Here is a 20,876-nt window from a genome sequence, read left to right as displayed (position 1 = left end):
GCTTTGACAACTAATCCCAAGATTTGGCGTAGGCACTAGTTTTTACGAAAGCTCCTGCCATCTGACCTTCCAACCCGAAGGGTAAACTAGACCTTATTGAGATTAGTCCGTCACGTCACGATATTTTCTTTCACCGAAAAGCGACTGGCAAATGGGCCATTTTTTTCAAAGTTGTCCACCCAAATTTTTTTTTGGATTTGGAAATTTTTATGTGTTTTCCACTCAGAATCGCGAGCTCTTTTAATCCTAATAGGAGATAAAAAATGTCCCAAGGTTTTTTCCCATTTCGTTACCATTTTTTCATACATTTGGTATGGCGGTAACGGAATGGAAGGTTCGAAAAAATGTATGGAAATCTTGGGACATTTTTTTTCTCCTATCAGGATCGAAAGAGCTCTCGATTCTGAGTATGAATCGCGCAAAAAAATACCCATGTTACAAAAAAAGTGGGGTGGACAACTTTGAAAAAAATGGCCCAAATACCAAATGACATTTCACACATAAATTCCGAAAAGCTCATTGGTGCAAGCCGGGTTTCGAACCCGCGACCTCCGGAACGAAAGTCGCACGTACTTACCGCCAGGCTACCAGCGCTACCAATGTTAAACAATTAACGAGTATTAAAATAAAACCTAAGTCCTCACCTAGGCAAGGTTGTAAGGCCCAGAAGGCTGGGGGAATTGTCCCGCTGGATAGCAATGCTCATCCGCTGAGCAAAATGTTGGCCAGCCCTCTGCGGGGCAATCATGGTCGCGCGATAACTGATAAAACATCGGGCCGTTCTGATATTTTATCATTTATCGCGTGACCATAATTGCCTGCCTGCCGGCGTATCATGCTGCCAATTTTATCACTTATCCACGTGGATAAGACATCTGTCACTCTCACACTGACATACTTGCTAAAGCGTGACGGATGCTTTATCCACGTGGATAAGTGATAAAATTGGCAGCATGATACGCCGGCTGTACTCTCACACTGACATACTTGCTAAAGCGTGACGGATGCTTTATCCACGTGGATAAGTGATAAAATTGGAATCATGATACGCCGGCTGGTCACCACTTCGCCAGAGAAGCATCTCTGAGGCGCTTAGATAACTCGTTTGTTTATTTATTTAACTGGAAGAAAAGGCTAAAGTAATCCACTCTAGATTAAAACTCTAGTTAGTTCGGAAGTTATTTATTTCTAAATTATTTTGTTCTTTTATACTCTTTATTAATTTTCCGGAAACCAATATATCACAAACATCAAACAGTATCAAATGGTCGCTGTATTTTGGGAAAACACGAATTAGTCATTTTTAATAGACATCAAAACTAAAAAAAAAAAACATTGTTTACGGAGACAATTTATGCACCATTTCCTTGGGAGCGGGCACGGAAGGATGACAGCCAAGTTGTAAATATAATTCGTATATTTTTGTTGCTTATGACTCTTTATGAGTATTAGTGAAGGTTGATAACTGAACTGATGTCTTAAGCTGGCTGGTAGAATTTAAGTACTAATAAATGATGGTTTTCAATATTGAATATAGGCAAGCATGGTTGCGTGATATCTTAGCCTTCTATAAGTGCAAAAAGAACGCACTAACGTGCTAGGCTATATGACACTGGTGTGCTAGGCCCGCAGATCACCGAGGCCAGCTGAGGTGAAAAAAAAAAAAAAAAACCGGTCAAGTGCGAGTCGGACTCGCCCACCGAGGGTTCCGTACAAACTTTCAAACTCTCCAGTTAAAATAATCTCATGTTTTCACATAACTCTAACAACGTGACTAGAAGACAAAAGTATAGGTGCTAATGAGTATTATTGTGTATAGCGCCATCTCTCGGTGAATTCGCTAACTAATTTGCGCGACCATAGTATGTTGGTTTTTCAGGGATTATTCTTTATAATGTTAACCGATTTAAACAATTTTTACTTTATTGGAAAGAAGATGACCTCGAGTCCAATGCGCGCAGCGGTGCAGACGCATTGATGGTTTAATTAAATTATAATTGCGAAATCAGCGCGCGCGCTTTGCCGCGACCGGTAATCGACACGATGGCAGATTCCAAACCGAATCAAACCATCGTAAATGAATTCCTCGCTTTCCTTCAAGAAAAAGACAAGCTGTTACTGGAAGGGGCGATGGATGCGGCAGCTGCTTTCCGGATGTCTTCGCGTGCGTCGAAGTTCTCCGTGGACGACATCTGTGAAGCGAAGAGAGTGTTGTGCGAGTCCCTTGGGATTGCCGGCACCTATGTACCTCACCGGAGAGGCGACGAAACCGGGAAGAAAAGTCTCGAGGACATTAAGAAGATCCTGAAGGAATACAACGATCGGATTCCGGAGTTTGTTGCGACGGATATCATCGTTCCGCCGTACGATCCGGATAACGTCGACGTTCGCAGCTTGATTAGGGAAATCGTGGCCCTAAAAACAAGTTTAGCCGCAGTTATCTCGAAGTTTGAAGCTAGCATGGAAACGATTACCGAGTTACGCAACGAAATCAAATGTTTGCGTTATGCTCCAGCTCGGTCAGCTGTTTCAGACTTAGAGTGCGATCATCGACCTACAGACACTCGTGTCGTGTCGGTTAGTTTGCACGCTGCTGACGCTGTAAAAAGTGCTGCACGTGCCGCCGCCCCGCGCGCGCCCCTCCCTCCGCGCGCGCGGCCGCCTCCTGTTTCGTCGAAATCACGGTGTCAGCGTGCATACGCTGACGTCACTGCCGGCCGGTCTACTGCAACTAGCCGGGTCAATACACCAACTACAAAGGGATGTGAAGTACGGGCACCTGCCAAGGAAAATACTTCCCGCACCAATGTGGATGAAGAGGGGTTCACATTGGTGGAAAAGAAGAGCAAGGCGCGCAGAGCGACTCGCAAGACTATGTGTGGCTCTGCGGAACCGGTGAATTCTGGTCTACGGATTGCCACACCGAGTAGGGCGCTCTACGTGTCTCGCCTGCATTACTCCGCCATGGCCGACGAGGTGGTGGACTACGTTCGCCGGAAGACTGGCTACACGCTGAGGGTGCAACAGCTGCAGTCGCGTCACTACGTGCACTTCAGCTCGTTCGTTGTGCGCGTGCCGCGGCCGCTGCAGGACACCATCGCGAGCGCAGACTTCTGGCCGAAAGGTGTGGTTTTTCGGCGGTTCCGGGGCAACCTGCCAAATCCCACACCGGGGCAAACGACGCAACGGACCCACGCTGTGACGTCATCGCCCAAATCAATTGTTTAATTTTATTTTTAATTTTGTTTTCATTATTTTCTGTGTTTTTTGTTATCTAAGTTTCGTGACGCATTGGTTTTACTGTAATGTCACGCAAACATGTTTTTACTAAATAAATAAATGATTTACGTAACATCTCGTATTAATTTGAAGTACTATATACATCCGCAAAGGTGGGTAAATTAAAAGTAAAAATCTGAAAAGTTTTTTGTGAATAAAAAAAAAAATTTTTCAAGATACAAACACGATTATATTTTTCCGGTAATATTTAGCATAAAACCAATGTTTCCTAAAATTTTCATAATTTTTCTTTGGTAAACTTCGAAGATAAGGGGGGGGGGGACGGTATTTTTTTTACATTTTCCTTCAAAATTATTTTTTTTCCACAACAAAAAAATTATAAAAAATAGTTTATTTACGTTCAATTTGAGCTCTTTCTAACGATACTCCACTTGACCTAGTAACTTGAAATTTACAGTTTGCCCCCTTTCATTTTGGCCATTTTCTACAATTAAAATAAATAAATTTAAAAAAATTATACCTTCTATTTGTAGAGGTTCACAATGTTCACAACTATTCCAAATTTCAAGTTGATAGCATTAGTAGTTCTAGACATATTTAGGAATGTGACAGACGGACAGAGTCGCACCATAAGGGTTCCTGTTGTACCTTTTTGGTACGGAACCCTAAAAAAGTCAGTTCGTAATATTCATATATTATTTATTTATTCTTAAAATTAAAAAAATTACATGTCAAAGGTATAATATTAATTAGTAAGTAATTTATGTGAATTAAAATTAAATCATATTAGGGTACATACAACGTAAAATTTAAAAAATCATAGCTACATATAGGCACCTTCATACTAATTGAGATTTTTTATGTATTGTCTTTTACTGAATAATGTTAAACAATTTCATCATCATCCTTGCGTTATCGGCATTTGCCACTGCTCATGGGAGCCTGGGGTCCGCTTTGACAACTAATCCCAAGATTTGGCGTAGGCACTAGTTTTTACGAAAGCTCCTGCCATCTGACCTTCCAACCCGAAGGGTAAACTAGACCTTATTGAGATTAGTCCGTCACGTCACGATATTTTCTTTCACCGAAAAGCGACTGGCAAATGGGCCATTTTTTTCAAAGTTGTCCACCCAAATTTTTTTTTGGATTTGGAAATTTTTATGTGTTTTCCACTCAGAATCGCGAGCTCTTTTAATCCTAATAGGAGAAAAAAGTGTCCCAAGGTTTTTTTCCCATTCCGTTACCATTTTTTCATACATTTTGTATGGCGGTAACGGAATGGAAGGTTCGAAAAAATGTATGGAAATCTTGGGACATTTTTTTTCTCCTATCAGGATCGAAAGAGCTCTCGATTCTGAGTATGAATCGCGCAAAAAAATACCCATGTTACAAAAAAAGTGGGGTGGACAACTTTGAAAAAAATGGCCCAAATACCAAATGACATTTCACACATAAATTCCGAAAAGCTCATTGGTGCAAGCCGGGTTTCGAACCCGCGACCTCCGGAACGAAAGTCGCACGTACTTACCGCCAGGCTACCAGCGCTACCAATGTTAAACAATTAACGAGTATTAAAATAAAACCTAAGTCCTCACCTAGGCAAGGTTGTAAGGCCCAGAAGGCTGGGGGAATTGTCCCGCTGGATAGCAATGCTCATCCGCTGAGCAAAATGTTGGCCAGCCCTCTGCGGGGCAATCATGGTCGCGCGATAACTGATAAAACATCGGGCCGTTCTGATATTTTATCATTTATCGCGTGACCATAATTGCCTGCCTGCCGGCGTATCATGCTGCCAATTTTATCACTTATCCACGTGGATAAGACATCTGTCACTCTCACACTGACATACTTGCTAAAGCGTGACGGATGCTTTATCCACGTGGATAAGTGATAAAATTGGCAGCATGATACGCCGGCTGTACTCTCACACTGACATACTTGCTAAAGCGTGACGGATGCTTTATCCACGTGGATAAGTGATAAAATTGGAATCATGATACGCCGGCTGGTCACCACTTCGCCAGAGAAGCATCTCTGAGGCGCTTAGATAACTCGTTTGTTTATTTATTTAACTGGAAGAAAAGGCTAAAGTAATCCACTCTAGATTAAAACTCTAGTTAGTTCGGAAGTTATTTATTTCTAAATTATTTTGTTCTTTTATACTCTTTATTAATTTTCCGGAAACCAATATATCACAAACATCAAACAGTATCAAATGGTCGCTGTATTTTGGGAAAACACGAATTAGTCATTTTTAATAGACATCAAAACTAAAAAAAAAACTAAAACATTGTTTACGGAGACAATTTATGCACCATTTCCTTGGGAGCGGGCACGGAAGGATGACAGCCAAGTTGTAAATATAATTCGTATATTTTTGTTGCTTATGACTCTTTATGAGTATTAGTGAAGGTTGATAACTGAACTGATGTCTTAAGCTGGCTGGTAGAATTTAAGTACTAATAAATGATGGTTTTCAATATTGAATATAGGCAAGCATGGTTGCGTGATATCTTAGCCTTCTATAAGTGCAAAAAGAACGCACTAACGTGCTAGGCTATATGACACTGGTGTGCTAGGCCCGCAGATCACCGAGGCCAGCTGAGGTGAAAAAAAAAAACCGGTCAAGTGCGAGTCGGACTCGCCCACCGAGGGTTCCGTACAAACTTTCAAACTCTCCAGTTAAAATAATCTCATGTTTTCACATAACTCTAACAACGTGACTAGAAGACAAAAGTATAGGTGCTAATGAGTATTATTGTGTATAGCGCCATCTCTCGGTGAATTCGCTAACTAATTTGCGCGACCATAGTATGTTGGTTTTTCAGGGATTATTCTTTATAATGTTAACCGATTTAAACAATTTTTACTTTATTGGAAAGAAGATGATTTACGTAACATCTCGTATTAATTTGAAGTACTATATACATCCGCAAAGGTGGGTAAATTAAAAGTAAAAATCTGAAAAGTTTTTTGTGAATAAAAAAAAATTTTTTTCAAGATACAAACACGATTATATTTTTCCTGTAATATTTAGCATAAAACCAATGTTTCCTAAAATTTTCATAATTTTTCTTTGGTAAACTTCGAAGATAAGGGGGGGGGGGGGACGGTATTTTTTTTACATTTTCCTTCAAAATTATTTTTTTTCCACAACAAAAAAATTATAAAAAATAGTTTATTTACGTTCAATTTGAGCTCTTTCTAACGATACTCCACTTGACCTAGTAACTTGAAATTTACAGTTTGCCCCCTTTCATTTTGGCCATTTTCTACAATTAAAATAAATAAATTTAAAAAAATTATACCTTCTATTTGTAGAGGTTCACAATGTTCACAACTATTCCAAATTTCAAGTTGATAGCATTAGTAGTTCTAGAGATATTTAGGAATGTGACAGACGGACAGAGTCGCACCATAAGGGTTCCTGTTGTACCTTTTTGGTACGGAACCCTAAAAAATTACCTACTCAGTTCGTAATATTCATATATTATTTATTTATTCTTAAAATTAAAAAAATTACATGTCAAAGGTATAATATTAATTAGTAAGTAATTTATGTGAATTAAAATTAAATCATATTAGGGTACATACAACGTAAAATTTTAAAAATTTAAATTTTCTGAAACAAAATCAATAATTCGTCGCGTCGCGTCAAAAACTAGATAACCAGGAACAACGCCTACATACATTAGAGAGACAAGCACGACAGAGAAATTTAGTGTTCTTTGGCATTGAAGAAAGCGAAACATCTTATTCACAGTTAGAAACAAACTTAATCAACTTCATAAACTGTCATTTCTCAATGAAATTAAACAATATTGATATACAGGAAGTTAGAAGGATTGGTAAAAAATCAGATAAACCTCGACCAATAACAGTGACATTCACTACACTGGGTTTAAAGATTAGTATTTTAAAACAAAAAACTTGTTAAACGACACCACACACTACATCAAAGAAGACTATCCTCATCATGTATTGGAAAAAAGAAAAGAACTACAAAAACTAGCGAATATAGAGAAAGAGAAAGGAAATAAAGTACTAATCAAATATGACCAGCTGATAGTATTAGAAAAGAAGACAGAAGAAGCTACAACCGACAACAGGAAAAGAAACCTTTCCGTCTCACCACCAAACAACTTAAATTGCGGTAGTAAAAGTGTTAAAAGTCCACACAATGTTCAAGCAACAAAAAAGAACAAGACATGTTCCAAACTCTGGGGAATAAGTTTGGAACAAAAAGAATTAAAACATTGCCTGAATTCATCTCCAAAGGTTTATCACTATAACTGCTATCATTATAACTCACTCTATATAAACGTCAGTCAAGCAAAGGAATGATTCATACCTTTGGTTAGCAGTGGCTACACTGCATGTATGGAATGACTGTTAGAGCCTTTCTCCAACCGCTGTCCTCGTTGCCTCCACACTGGTCAGCATGACTGGCATCTCAAGATCTGTATTAAAAAGGGGTAACTATGACTTACAAAGTCACTAAATTATCTCTATATAATATCACACATTTAGTTCTATGCAAGTATTATTACAAGGTTAATTTCATGTTATATTCTTTCCATTATAGGTTCTCAAATCTCACTGAAATCATTAATTCCAAGATGCTTATTGAAGTTATTACAGTTCCAACTATTTATCATCATCATCATTATCATGACCATCATCATGTTAGTTCCCTTTGAACTACATAAATGTAGTACTTAAATACATATGTAAAGTATCTCAAAGATACTTTCCAGCCACCATTATGGTGCATCAATATTCATACCAAAGTACTACACAAATAATGCAGTAAATCAGTAAACAAAGTCAATTTCTAACAACATTTGTCTTTCATTATAGTTGCTATTATCTCAACTAATGTATTGAGATATATCAACTCAATTCAGCATATTCAGGATACAAAATTCCACATATGATAGTCAAACTCAATATGAAAGCTTTGTAACCATTCTCTCACAAAGTACACTTCTCAAATATAGAGAATAAATGCAGATGGTATATCACGGATACAACATCAGATCAGATGAGTATAACATCATCATTGCAAGTATCTTAACACCACTCATAAACACAACTATGGCAAGCACATTAACATTACACATAGATCAACACATTACAGATTATTAGAGATATTTCATAAACCACAGAACACCTCTGTAGTACACACATTATCAAAGCCACTTTTATCTTTCATATACCACAGAACCTCTCTTTGGTAACCACATTATTAAAGCCTCTTTTATCTTTCATATACCACAGAAACTCTCTTTGGTAACCACATTATTAAAGCCTCTTTTATCTTTCATATACCACAGAAACTCTCTTTGGTAACCACATTATTAAAGCCTCTTTTATCTTTCATATACCACAGAAACTCTCTTTGGTAACCACATTATTAATGCCACTCATATATACATTACAGACTTAAGGCTATACACTTACATAGCGTCACAACGCCCCACATGGCCAGCGCTTGACAAATACTTTTATGGACCCAAACTGTGTACGAAGGTTCGTCAACCTCCCAGAAAAGCGCTAATCTTGTACACATGCCTGACTGCCCTTACAGTGTTCACCATCTTGGGGGGTCCTCCCAGAGGATGCGTGAACCCATGGCCTTCAGGCGTCAGCGGCCGGGTCTAACAAACTCATCCGGCGCTTACCAAGGCCGGGGGCGACTCCAACCCCAGCCAAACTCATAACTTTCCTCATATTAAATAGATAGCACAATTACCAAGGCTGGACCACACCCCCAGCCTCTGGTTGCGGTCGTACCAGCATCAGAGTTACCCGATGCCTGGTCCCAAACTATTTGGGGCCGCGCTGACTTAATAACAGCCATGATTGCCTTTTGACGCCCTCCATACGCCATTGTGTGTTGCAATCATGCTCTTTTCGCATTGCCGTCTCTCCAGACGCAAAATCATAATTCTTAACTTAGTCTAAACAGACATAATAGTTATATTTCATAACAATCACAATTGCATTTTATACTTAACTCTGCCTCGGCAGACTCCATCTTGTTGTGCAACAATTGTTACGTCTACAAATGTTCTTAATATGAATAAACATGGAATAAACTCCAATTCAACATATTATCAACAACAGAAACACCATCATCGTAAACTTTGTAATAATGCATAGCAATAATATTCAATCATGAAAAGTTAGTTTTAGGTTAAATGTACGAGAACGTTTTGGGAGAATAACTCCTCTTATCAAGAGATAAAAAACACCACTTAGCTTTCTTTGGTGACTCGGCTCCCCTTGATGAGCACTGATTCGAATATTAATTTACATAATTAAATTCAACACGCCATAAAGTGACAAACAGGTTTTTACCGGTTTGAATGGAGGTTGTTTCGTTCAGTTGGTAGTGTTGCCAGGTAACTCGCGAAACGTCGCGACAAGACATATGCACCACGCACAACATCTAGTAGTACATCAAATGCAACAGAAGGAGTGGTCAAACCAGGTATACTTCAATTCTTGGTGAATAAACAAAAAGTGTTAAAAAATGGACTTGGAGATCACCCGACTACAAGGAAACATAAGAACGAGATTGATTTCATACTCACAAACAAATCACATAAGGTACAAAATATAGAAGTATTAAACATAATATATCCTTCAGACCATAGACCGGTACGAGCAACCGGTACGAGCACATCACACTTGCCCAAAAAAAGAAGCCGAACACAATTTCACAACTATAAAAATATAACACTCGAGAACAAAGAAGACATTACAAAATTCCAGCAAAACCTTGATTCTTATGTATCCTCAGGCCTCTTGGACTTAAAAATAACTTCATCAGTACAAGAATATTATGACAATCTTGTCAAAATTATTACAAACAGCCTTAGTACCAGAAATACAGAAAAATCGCTGAACAATAAAAAAATTCTCTCCGAGTACACAATGAGACTAATAAAGAGAAGACAGGAACTACATCGAATAAAAAATAAAACTAGAGCTATCAAAAATGAAATTTCAGCCCTCTACAAACTAATAAGTAAAAATATTAAAAAAGACTACAACAATTATAGAAACAACACCATTGAAAGACATTTATTGGAAACTGGAAGCACAAAAAAGGCTTTCAAAGAGCTGGCAACAAATAAACCCTGGATTGATAGTCTAACGCAAAGAGATAAAAGAAAAAGTAACCGAAGAGACATAATCACAATAGCTACTGAGTTCTACAAGGAACTATACACAAGTAGAGATGGGGCAAAGGAGAACAACAGGAATCAGGAAACTACTATTGAGAAAAACATCATAAAAATACCAGTAGTCGAACCTAAAGAAGTTATAGAAACACTGAAAAAGCTGAAATTGGGGAAAAGCCCGGGGTCAGATAGTATCACAACAGACGTCTTAAAACTTGCTATTGGGAATCTAGTCCTGCCGCTAACAAATCTTTTTAACCTGATAATAAGCACGGGGGTAACACCATATCAATGGTCAGAATCGAATATTATCCTCATTTATAAGAAGGGAGATCCAAACGACATCAGTAATTATAGACCAATTAGCCTGTTACCAACTATATATAAACTATTCTCATCTATAATTAACCAAAGACTTAGCACTATACTGGAAGAAAGTCAACCTGTGGAACAGGCAGGGTTTAGAAAGGGCTTTTCGACAATTGACCACATTCACACTCTTGAGCTCCTCATCGAAAAATACCAGGAAAAAAGAAGGTTACTCTACATTGCTTATGTCGACTACCAAAAAGCTTTCGATACCATCTCACACAACAGCATATGGCAAGCTCTGGAAATGCAAAATGTAGGAGTGGATTACATAAAGATTATAAAAAACATCTACGAGAATGGCAAGAGCAGAATAAAACTGGAGTCACCAGGGCCTTGGTTTCCGATCGAAAGAGGAGTACGGCAAGGAGATCCCTTGTCTCCAAAACTCTTTATAGCCACCTTGCAATACATATTTAGTCAACTAGATTGGAGTAGACGCGGCATAAGGATCAACAATAAAAACCTAAGCCACCTAAGGTTCGCAGACGATCTGGTAATACTCGCGGAATCTGCCACAGAACTTCAATCAATGTTAAATGAACTAAACCAGGCTAGCACGAAGGTAGGCCTAGAGATGAATTTAGCTAAGACGATGCTAATGACCAACAGCAACACAAAACGTCCAATATTAGTCAACAATAAACCTCTTGAGTACACTGAGAAATATATATACCTTGGAAAACAGATAAGTTTCGATAGAGCGAGTAATATTTGGGAGGTAGAGCGAAGAACACAAATTACATGGAACAAATACTGGAGCTTAAAAGAAATATTCAAAAGTAATATGCCAATTGCCATAAAAACTAAGGTATTCAACTCATTCAACCATGCCTAACATACGCCTGTCAAACATGGAAATATGACAATAAAGTTAGAAATAAATTAATCACATGTCAGCGAGCAATAGAGCGAAGCATGCTAAGTATAAATAAAATACAGAAAATTAGACATACAAAGATTAGAGATATTACAAAAGCAAAAGACGCTCTGGAGCAAGCATTGTCATTGAAATGGAAATGGGCAGGCCACGTATCACGTATCAGAGACCTAAGATGGACGAAAATTCTGACAAAATGGAAAGGCCCGTCAGGGAAAAGAAAACAGGCACGACCTTGCGCAAGATGGGAAGACGAGATCATAAAAACAGCAGGAAGAAACTGGCTACAAACAGCCCAAATAAGGGAAGACTGGCTAACTTTGGAGGAGGCCTTTACCTGCAGAGGGGTTCTTGCAAAACCAATTTAAAAAAATAAATAATAATAAAATTAAATAGGTATATAGTTTATTAAGTAAAAATTTAGTCACTTGTATGCAAGAAATAAAAGGCTTTTTTATTTTTTTTTTTTATTTTTTTTATGTTTTTATTTTATTTATTTTTATTTGATATTTTTAAATTAAAGGAAAGATGGAATGATTCACACCTCCGGCAGGAATCGAAAGCCGTCCCTCTCACCAACTGAGCCACGAAGACGGGGCCCATTTCTCAAAACAAGTTACAAGCGGAAGTCTTTTTTCAACTTGTCATATTAGACATTGACTACTACTTGTAAATAGTGACTTGTAGCTTCGAGAAATGAGCCCCTGCTAGATATTTGTAAAATTTGGGTACAGTAGAATCGGCAGAAAATGATATATGGCCGTCTTGTCTAGCTTAAATAAGCAGCGAATTTACCTCTAGAATAAGTATTACTCAAATATGCGTAATAGATGGCATGATCTTTAGCACATTATTGCTTGGTTGCCTCTATGCCGCACTTGTGAATTCGCACATAAAAGTGACAGGAGCATGGTTCGTAGCCAAAGGCATAAACGCTTATTTACGATAATATAAATTAAGACTGCATTTTTATCGGCATCTGGCGCAACGACTCTAGTTCCTACATTTTTTGCATTTTCGGTTGAACTTAGCTTAATGCTCGTACTTCTAAGATAATCAATGAATGACCAAAGTTGGACGATCCAAACCTTAGAGGCTGTCAAACTTAGGGCCGTAGTAACTAACAATTGAAAGGGTAGTTCGATCGCAAGGGATCGTAATCGTACACAACTTTTGCTTTAGATTCTACGTAGAGCACTATTTTATTTGCAAAACGGGGTTAACTATATTTATCAGGTATACCTGATTATGTTGTATGTTGTATTTTTTCGTGGAAATTACAAACAAAGATGGACCATCGGCCGCGCAATAGTTATTTGTGTGTGTTATAGTTGTTGTTTGCAACAATATTGATACCCGAACAAGTAAAATCTACCAGCCAGCTTTTTAAGACATCAAGTTAAAATTTCTATGAAATTATTTTGCACTCTTGTTTTCGAATAGCAAAGTAAGCTTTTACATACATATACAAATTTTAACTTGATGTTTTCAGCTGGCAAGTAATTTTTTTTCTATGATGATTTTGGATCAAAATTATTGAATAAATTGATGGATTTCAATTAGTTTGATATTTTATAGTCAGTATTTTGTTCGTGTTGGTGTGGTGAAAAACTTTGAGTTTCACTCGGTGGCAAAGTATGTTTATTCGTGCCTTGAACCCCTCGCAACGCTCAAGATTCCCACACATTAACCACTCGCTACGCTCGCTGTTAATATTGGAATTGTGCATATTAAAACTTGGTGAAAAACCACAAATGGTGGCAAACAAACATACGGTAAGCAGTCACCGTAAAGGTGTCACTTGCGCGTTGCCGACCCTAACTATGAACTCGTTTGTAAGGCGAGCGGCATGTACATAATTGCTATATATTTCAAATGTTTATCGATTATTAATGATCTTTCAGACATTTCGGTTAGGATATAAACGACGCCATTAAGTGGGAGCAATAATGGGAGCGATTTGTAAACGGTAAATGTAGTAGTAGTAGTAGTAATCACTTTATTGTATACAATACAACAGATTTGATTAATTAGTAGTAATTTAGTATTATAGTATTTGCTATTGTTTGGCCTTCGAATGTATACAATTTGAGGGTAGGTAAATAAAAAAACTAGGCACCCGATTACCTGCATGAAATAGATGAAAACCAGATTTTTTCATTAATTAGCTGATGCAATGTTTCAAGTAGGTATTAACCGAAAAGTAATAAAACATTATTTACATTTATTGAACTACCTACCTAAAGATACAGATTTAATTGTAGTACATGTTGTTCAAAATAGGTGGCGCTTTTGAAGTCAACATCAGCTTAACTTACTTTTATAAGTAACTAGCTTTTGCCCGCGGCTTCGCTCGAGTTAAAAAGAGACAAGCCTATGTCACTCTCCATCCTTTCAACTATCACTACTTAAAAAATTACGTCAATTCGTAGCTCCGTTCTGCCGTGAAAGACGGACAAATAAACAGACACACACACTTTCCCATTTATAATATTAGTATGGATAGTAATAGTAATAAAACACTGTTTACATTTATTTAACTACCTACCTAAAGATGCAGGCTTACTTATAGTTACTGTTGTTCAAGATAGATGGCGCTATTGAAACACAACATCAGCTTACTCACTTTCCTAAGCCTCCGTCTCTCTCTAAGCGTCGCCGCTTTCCTCCGATCAACAGCCGCCGTTTTCCTCTTACAGGCCTTACACGCCCACGCCAAGCACCTCCGACTTGGCCCCAACACATGCTGTATATGCTCGTCTTTGCCCTCATCCTTCACACAACACTCCTTATCACTTTTATTATCTTTGTAATAACGGAAATCTTGGAAATTATTGTTAAATTCATCATAAATATAACTCATGGCTAAATTTTGAGGTTGTAATTTCGAATTTTTGACAGTTAATTTCCGCGCGCTTTTGAGGTTATAGTTTGACAGTTGTCGCGCGCGCTTTTTTTTTCGGGCGGCGCGCGCCGCGGCTTAGACGAAACTGTTCAGCCGAGGGTTGAATCGGGTTTTACAAAATATAACAGCTATTAATACACCAACGCCGTTCTGCTCTAACGTTGAAAGATGCCAATTTATTAGTGTTTGGATTGAAATTGATGCCGCCCATAATTTTCAGAGAATTTGTGACGATGGAAGTGTCGCGACGTTTTTATCGTCTCTTGCTGGTGTTGAATCGATTTTTTAATGTTTCAAATAGTTGCATTGGCTGTATTTTTAACAAGGATCGTTTGGATTAGTCATTTTACTCATTTTATTGCAGGAAATTCTTGGAAAATAACGTAGAAGACATTTTTTTATTTCAAATGTACACATGTGTTAGAGATAGATACAGATAACTGAAATCTGTTTGGAAACACAGAGTCGTAAAATATCCAATACACCATTTAATCATCTCATTTAACGAAAACTATCAGTAGGTATACTGGAATTACTAGAAATAGTGTAGATAATTAAGTGTCGTAGGTATTGACATTCCCAAATTCCTAATTAAAAAACCGGCCAAGAGCGTGTCGGGCCACGCTCAGTGTAGGGTTCCGTAGTTTTCCGTATTTTTCTCAAAAAATGTCAGCCCCCACTTTTAGTGTAGGGGGGGGGGGTACCCTAATAAAACATTTTTTTCCATTTTTTATTTTTGCACTTTGTTGGCGTGATTGATATACATATTGGTACCAAATTTCAGCTTTCTAGTGCTAACGGTTACTGAGATTATCCGCGGACGGACGGACGGACGGACGGACGGACGGACGGACGGACGGACGGACAGACGGACGGACGGACGGACGGACGGACAGACAGACATGGCGAAACTATAAGGGTTCCTAGTTGACTACGGAACCCTAAAAAATCAACTTTTCAAGAATTGCCAAACGAGAAACGTTTATTAAAAATAGGTAAGCTAAATTAATAATGTACCCATGCATAAAATACCTCAGACAAGGGCTGTTGTAATGTAAATTAGGCATTTCATTGTCAATGTCTAATATAATCCTCAGATAATCCGCCTTGAAATTGCTGCGTACTTACTGTGTTAAAGTAATTATGCACCTAATGGAGTAAAAATGTGTAGTAAAAGTAATACCAACACATTATGAATTAATTTCTCGAAACAATTTAAATATTGCAAAATAACATTTAGCTATATTGGCATATGAATGTGTACTACACCAGTACATATACAATATACATTGACGAGATCTTAGTAGTGTACTTACCTAATAAAACTTTTAGCCAACCGAACTAAATTATTTATTTTTCCCCTCACTAGCTCGGAAACACTTGTTTTGTCCTTTAATACCAGCGGGTAAAAACGCATTTTATCCACTAGTGGGTAAAGTAATTTGACCTTGAATATAATCAAATTAACTGCTTTAAAATTGATAAAAGTAGGTGAATCTAGTAATAAAGATGATTTACCACCTGTGGAACTACTGGAAGCAGTGAAAAACGCATTTTTGCGTTGTAGTTTCCTCGCTGTAGTGAGGGGAAAAGGTTTGTGTTACACTCGGGTGCAAATGTATTTTACTTCTCGTGTGTTAAAAAACTCGCAAGTTCAGGATTCTATTTTCGAACCACTCGCTTCGCTCGTGGTTCAACTATAGGATCCTTTCACTTGCTCGTTTTTCAATTCCACACTCGGCGTTAAAATACAACTTTGCCCCCTTGTATAACAAATAACTATTATTTTAAATGCCATATACAACAAACACGTTACACTTTTTAAGAAGTTTAACACTCTTAAGGTAGATGTCGCTACGGGTCCCATTGACCTTAGTGGTGGAAAATTTCGCTGGATTGGTTGAAGTCTTGGTGGCTCAGTTGGCAGAGCACTGGAGTATCGATCCAGAGGCCGTGAGTCCAAGTCTCACCCAAGGCAGACATTTTCCACTTTTAAATGTATTCTAAACACGTTACCCATTATATGATCCTGAGATAAGAGGAGTTTTAAACATCAAAACTGCCGCCTAATATTTCGAAAAAGTGTTCTCGCGCATAAAAAAGTGTATTTTGTACTAAGGTGACGGACCCAATCATGGACAGTTTAAGAAAAAAATTCGCCTGTTTTTGATATTTCACTGATAAATGTAAAAATTCTACCGCCAAGCGTGTTAAATCTTGAATGTCCTATCCTTCTTCTACATTTCAAGCGTATTGCAGAATAGATACTCCTATTGGTTTTTTCATAGTTAACAAATTAAAACTAGGTGTTTTTTCTCCAATTATGGACGGCAGTTCTCCAGTAATGGATCCCCCATTATGGACAGTGAAATAAGTTTAAAATTTTACTTTTAAAGCCAACTGATACGCAATGAGTCAATTTTATACAACATAAATACAATTAGTTTGGGTTATTTTAACATAGGATTGTTTCTTGTAAATTTTGGTTTTGTAAATTGTTCCTTGTCCATCATAGGAGGTAGGCAGTTTTTCGGGTCCAGTAATGGACACTCGCAAAATAACGTCATTTCTTTATATCTTTCGAGCAACAAACTAGTATGTTTTATACCTTATCTCACGCTTAATGCAGTAAGTAAAACTCATTCAAGATTACACCGTGCGTTATTTTTTTATTATTTTATACATGAACTCATCTCTCTTAGCAACATTACTAAGAATTCGTCTTGATATTTTTTTCAGTAAACTGGTGAATTTTATCTTGTCTCCAAATCCTTCAGAAATAACCGAATTAATTGAAACTTCAAAATTAAACAGCTCTACAACTCTAGTTTATGGTACATAGCCGTCAGTTTTTAGAAACTTATTTTAGATACTTATTTTTAAGGATTTGTGTTTTTTTGTCCATAATGGCATCACCGTCCATTATGGGGTATTTTACCTTATACCTACACGTTTTGTAGGAGGTAGGGTATAGCGAATGATATTCCGCTTTGTGTGGTAGGGCACAGCACAGCGGATATCGTCCCGCTCGAATCTAGAGCAGAGCCCAACTGGGGAAGTACCTCCGTTTTACAAAAAACCGCAGCCAAATAGCACTCTAGTGGTGGTGGGGGGTAGGGTCTACCCTACTAGTTTACTCATAGTGTTGTGTTCCTGCCGCTCGAGAGGTGAAGAGCTCAACGAGGGTGCGGTGTGCTGGCGACGGGAGGACTTACGGAACTAATTTGTTCCATCTATTTTCCTTTGAGTCGTCGGCAACCCGAACCCTCCTTGGAACTTGTACACTCCTTTTTGCTGTGTACTTAACACAGCCAAAGGGAGTGTACAAGTTTCTAATGGGGTGGCAACGCGCATGTGACGCTCTTTCAGTTGCTGGCGTCCATAGGTTACGGTGACCGCTTTCCATCAGGCGGACCGTATGCTTATTTGCCACCGACGTAGTGTAAAACGTACACATTTACTAAAAAATCTTAACAATAAAACTTTCCACTAATCAAACTAAATACCTTATCCAAAAAAAAATATCGACAAAAAAAGCCTATCCCCACTATTTGGGTTACACCTACTATAATCCTGAGATAAGGGGGGGTTCGAAACGTCAAAACTGCCGCCTAACATTTCCAATAAGTGGCGTGGGAGGGCGCATGCGTCGCGCGCCGGTACGGAGGCTGCGGGAACAGCGCCGTGAGTGGAGACGGTCGTATTGATTTATATATTTTGCAATTTTTCGCGTAGTGACGTTAAAAAAATCCTTTAAAATGATTTCTTTTTTATCTTAATAGAGAAGTTTCCTTTAGAAAAATGAATGACTGGATGTGCTTATATTGTTTTAATTTAAGTAAGTAAATTATCTATTACTAATAATACATTTATTTTTGTTTCATTCTTCTGATTTTATTTAAAACTTCATTGCAAAAGTAAAGAAAAATGTGCAAACAGCGGAATTAATACCTTATTCTTATTTTTCTTATATTTCTTATTTTTAATTTTAATACATTTTTGATAAAAAAATACAAAAAATATTTTTATGTAATGAAATAAATGAAAATTTACCCGATACTTAAAAAAAGATACACTCATAAATTACAACTTTATAAAAATATATATTTACAACGTACCTACCTACTCCAAACATTTCTCTATCCCCCAGCATAACACATCCCTTGAATTGGGGTGTGATCCGCCAAGTCCTCCGTACAAAACTCGAAAACTGCTCCACAACCAAAGCTTTTAAAACAAACCATTCGACTAACAAAAAACAAAAAAAAACAAGTGACAAACGTGAAACAAAAGAAATATGTGCTGTCAGTTTTAATCACGGATTTTTCGTTCGCGTAAGTAACGATTTTCTTAATTTTCGCTAGGCGTACTCGATTGAAAATGTTTGATAATACAATTTTAGGTTTTTAAATATAGGAATTAGTGGTGGTATATTGATTTAATTATGATAGATTAGATTGATTAGATTATTTTTGGAGTCGAAACTCTAACCTATTTTTAGATGTCTACTGACATTTTACGCTAAAAGGACCTCTAAAAATTATAAATACAAAAAAAACATACTATATTTTTTACTCTTTTCTAATAATAGTACGATTTCAATGATGTAGCAATATAAAATACCTATATTAATTTTTTTTTCAATTAAAAAATATGAAAAAAAAGAAATACAAATAAAAACTAAAAAAAAGTTTCTCAATATTTGCGTAAATATTCTTAGGTTTAAAAAGTTCTCAGGTCTGACCTAATTTGATGACATTTACCTAGTAGACGTACATCGTGACCTAGGTCGTTCAGGACGGGACAGATACAAAATAGTTTGAACGCTAATGCGAGAGCGTTATGTCATTAGATTTTTAGATTTTAGAAGATTCGTTTTAGGCAAGCGATTTAACAAAAACCGGCCAAGTGCGAGTCGGGCTCGCGCACAAAGGGTTCCGTAGCAGCAAACCAAAATTACAGTTAAATCAACCTATCTCAAAAACTATAAGAGATACTTTGATCAAACCAAAAATCGTTGAAAGAGTTAATTAGCATGCATCACCTCTATTTTTTTTAGAATTTTATACCCCGTAGTTATAAAAATAGAGGGGGGGGGACATACTTTTTACGACTTTGAGAGCTGATATCTCAAAAACCGTTCACTTTAAGAAAAATGTTTTTTAGAAAACTTTATATCATTTTAAAAGACCTTTCCATTGATACCCCACACGGGTATGTACATCGAAAAAAAAATTTTCATCCCTCAGTTACATGTATGGGGGGCCCCACCCCCAATTCTTTTTTTTACTATTTAGTGTCATAATTTTGTAGCGGTTCATACAACACATATTCCCATCAAATTTCATCACTGTAGTACTTATAGTTTCCGAGTAAATCGGCTGTGACAGACGGACAGACGGACAGACGGACAGACGGACAGACGGACATGACGAAACTATAAGGGTTCCGTTTTTGCCATTTTGGCTACGGAACCCTAAAAATGGGTTTTAACAATATTAAAGTTTTTTCTTTTTTGATATGTTATTACATGTAGGTATATGTTAAATAATACTATAGTAAAAATGAAGAAATTTTTAAGTTGAGCTTTAGGATATGATAAATATATAATATTAATATTTTGATGAAAAGAAATAGGAGAAAAGCAATCTTTTTTTTTAAACAATAATATAGATCGACGTTTCTATATACTTAGACTACATGATAGTGTACAGAAAAATGAGGAATTTAGTGCTCTAGGTATATATAATATTTTGAAGCCATTATATAGGAGAAAAGTAATCTGTTTTTTTTTCTAAAACGACAATAAAGATTGACGTTTCTACACCGTGTCCAATAAGTCCGAATACTCACATTTTACCTCAGTTCTAAAGATATAGGGATCACAGGCCATCAAATTCTTATTTAAACTGAAGAGTATATTCCTTTTAATAAAATACAAGCACAAAGTTCATGAAATTTCCGAAGTGTCTAAGAAAAACAAAGAGGTAAAGTGCCAACAAAATACTTGCTCGGCACGCAGGTGACGAGTTATTTTTTATAAGCAGAATCTGTATGTGATAAAACAGACGCCACGTGTCCAAAATAAACTATTATGGGTACCGAGGATAGATAACGTTCCGGGCAACTAGAAAAATGTGCCTAGGTTCCAGAGCTCACCATCGGCCCAGGTGTGGGATGCAGTATGTAAGCGAGGTAAACTACCTTCAGTACTTACAGATAAAAGCGTTAAAATCAACGTTTTTTTCTTTAAAACCAAGGTTTTGGAGAAAAAAATGCCTTAAAGTTA

General features: G+C 37.2%; 2 protein-coding genes across 2 annotated transcripts in view; one reads left to right on the top strand and one right to left on the bottom strand.

Moving 5' to 3' along the window:
• LOC125240236 (transcription factor SUM-1) overlaps window positions 1–14,650 on the bottom strand; it is a 44,446-nt gene extending 29,796 nt beyond the window's left edge. Inside the window, exon 1 of the mRNA XM_048148065.1 lies at window positions 14,309–14,650. Within this exon, the coding sequence (XP_048004022.1) occupies window positions 14,309–14,545 (237 nt within the window). The 5' untranslated portion in view covers window positions 14,546–14,650. The remainder of the gene's footprint in view (window positions 1–14,308) is intronic.
• A 3,566-nt stretch (window positions 14,651–18,216) lies between these two features.
• The window catches only part of LOC125240235 (43 kDa receptor-associated protein of the synapse homolog), a 29,944-nt gene continuing 27,284 nt past the window's right edge, over window positions 18,217–20,876 (top strand). The window contains 1 exon segment of the mRNA XM_048148063.1: window positions 18,217–18,271. The gene's annotated coding sequence lies outside the window, so the exon portion shown is untranslated.

This window comes from Leguminivora glycinivorella, chromosome 27 (genome assembly GCF_023078275.1).
Source record: "Leguminivora glycinivorella isolate SPB_JAAS2020 chromosome 27, LegGlyc_1.1, whole genome shotgun sequence".
Classification (NCBI taxonomy): domain Eukaryota; kingdom Metazoa; phylum Arthropoda; class Insecta; order Lepidoptera; family Tortricidae; genus Leguminivora; species Leguminivora glycinivorella.
Note: the sequence above shows the minus strand (reverse complement) of the source record. Positions and strands in the feature narration are given on the sequence as shown.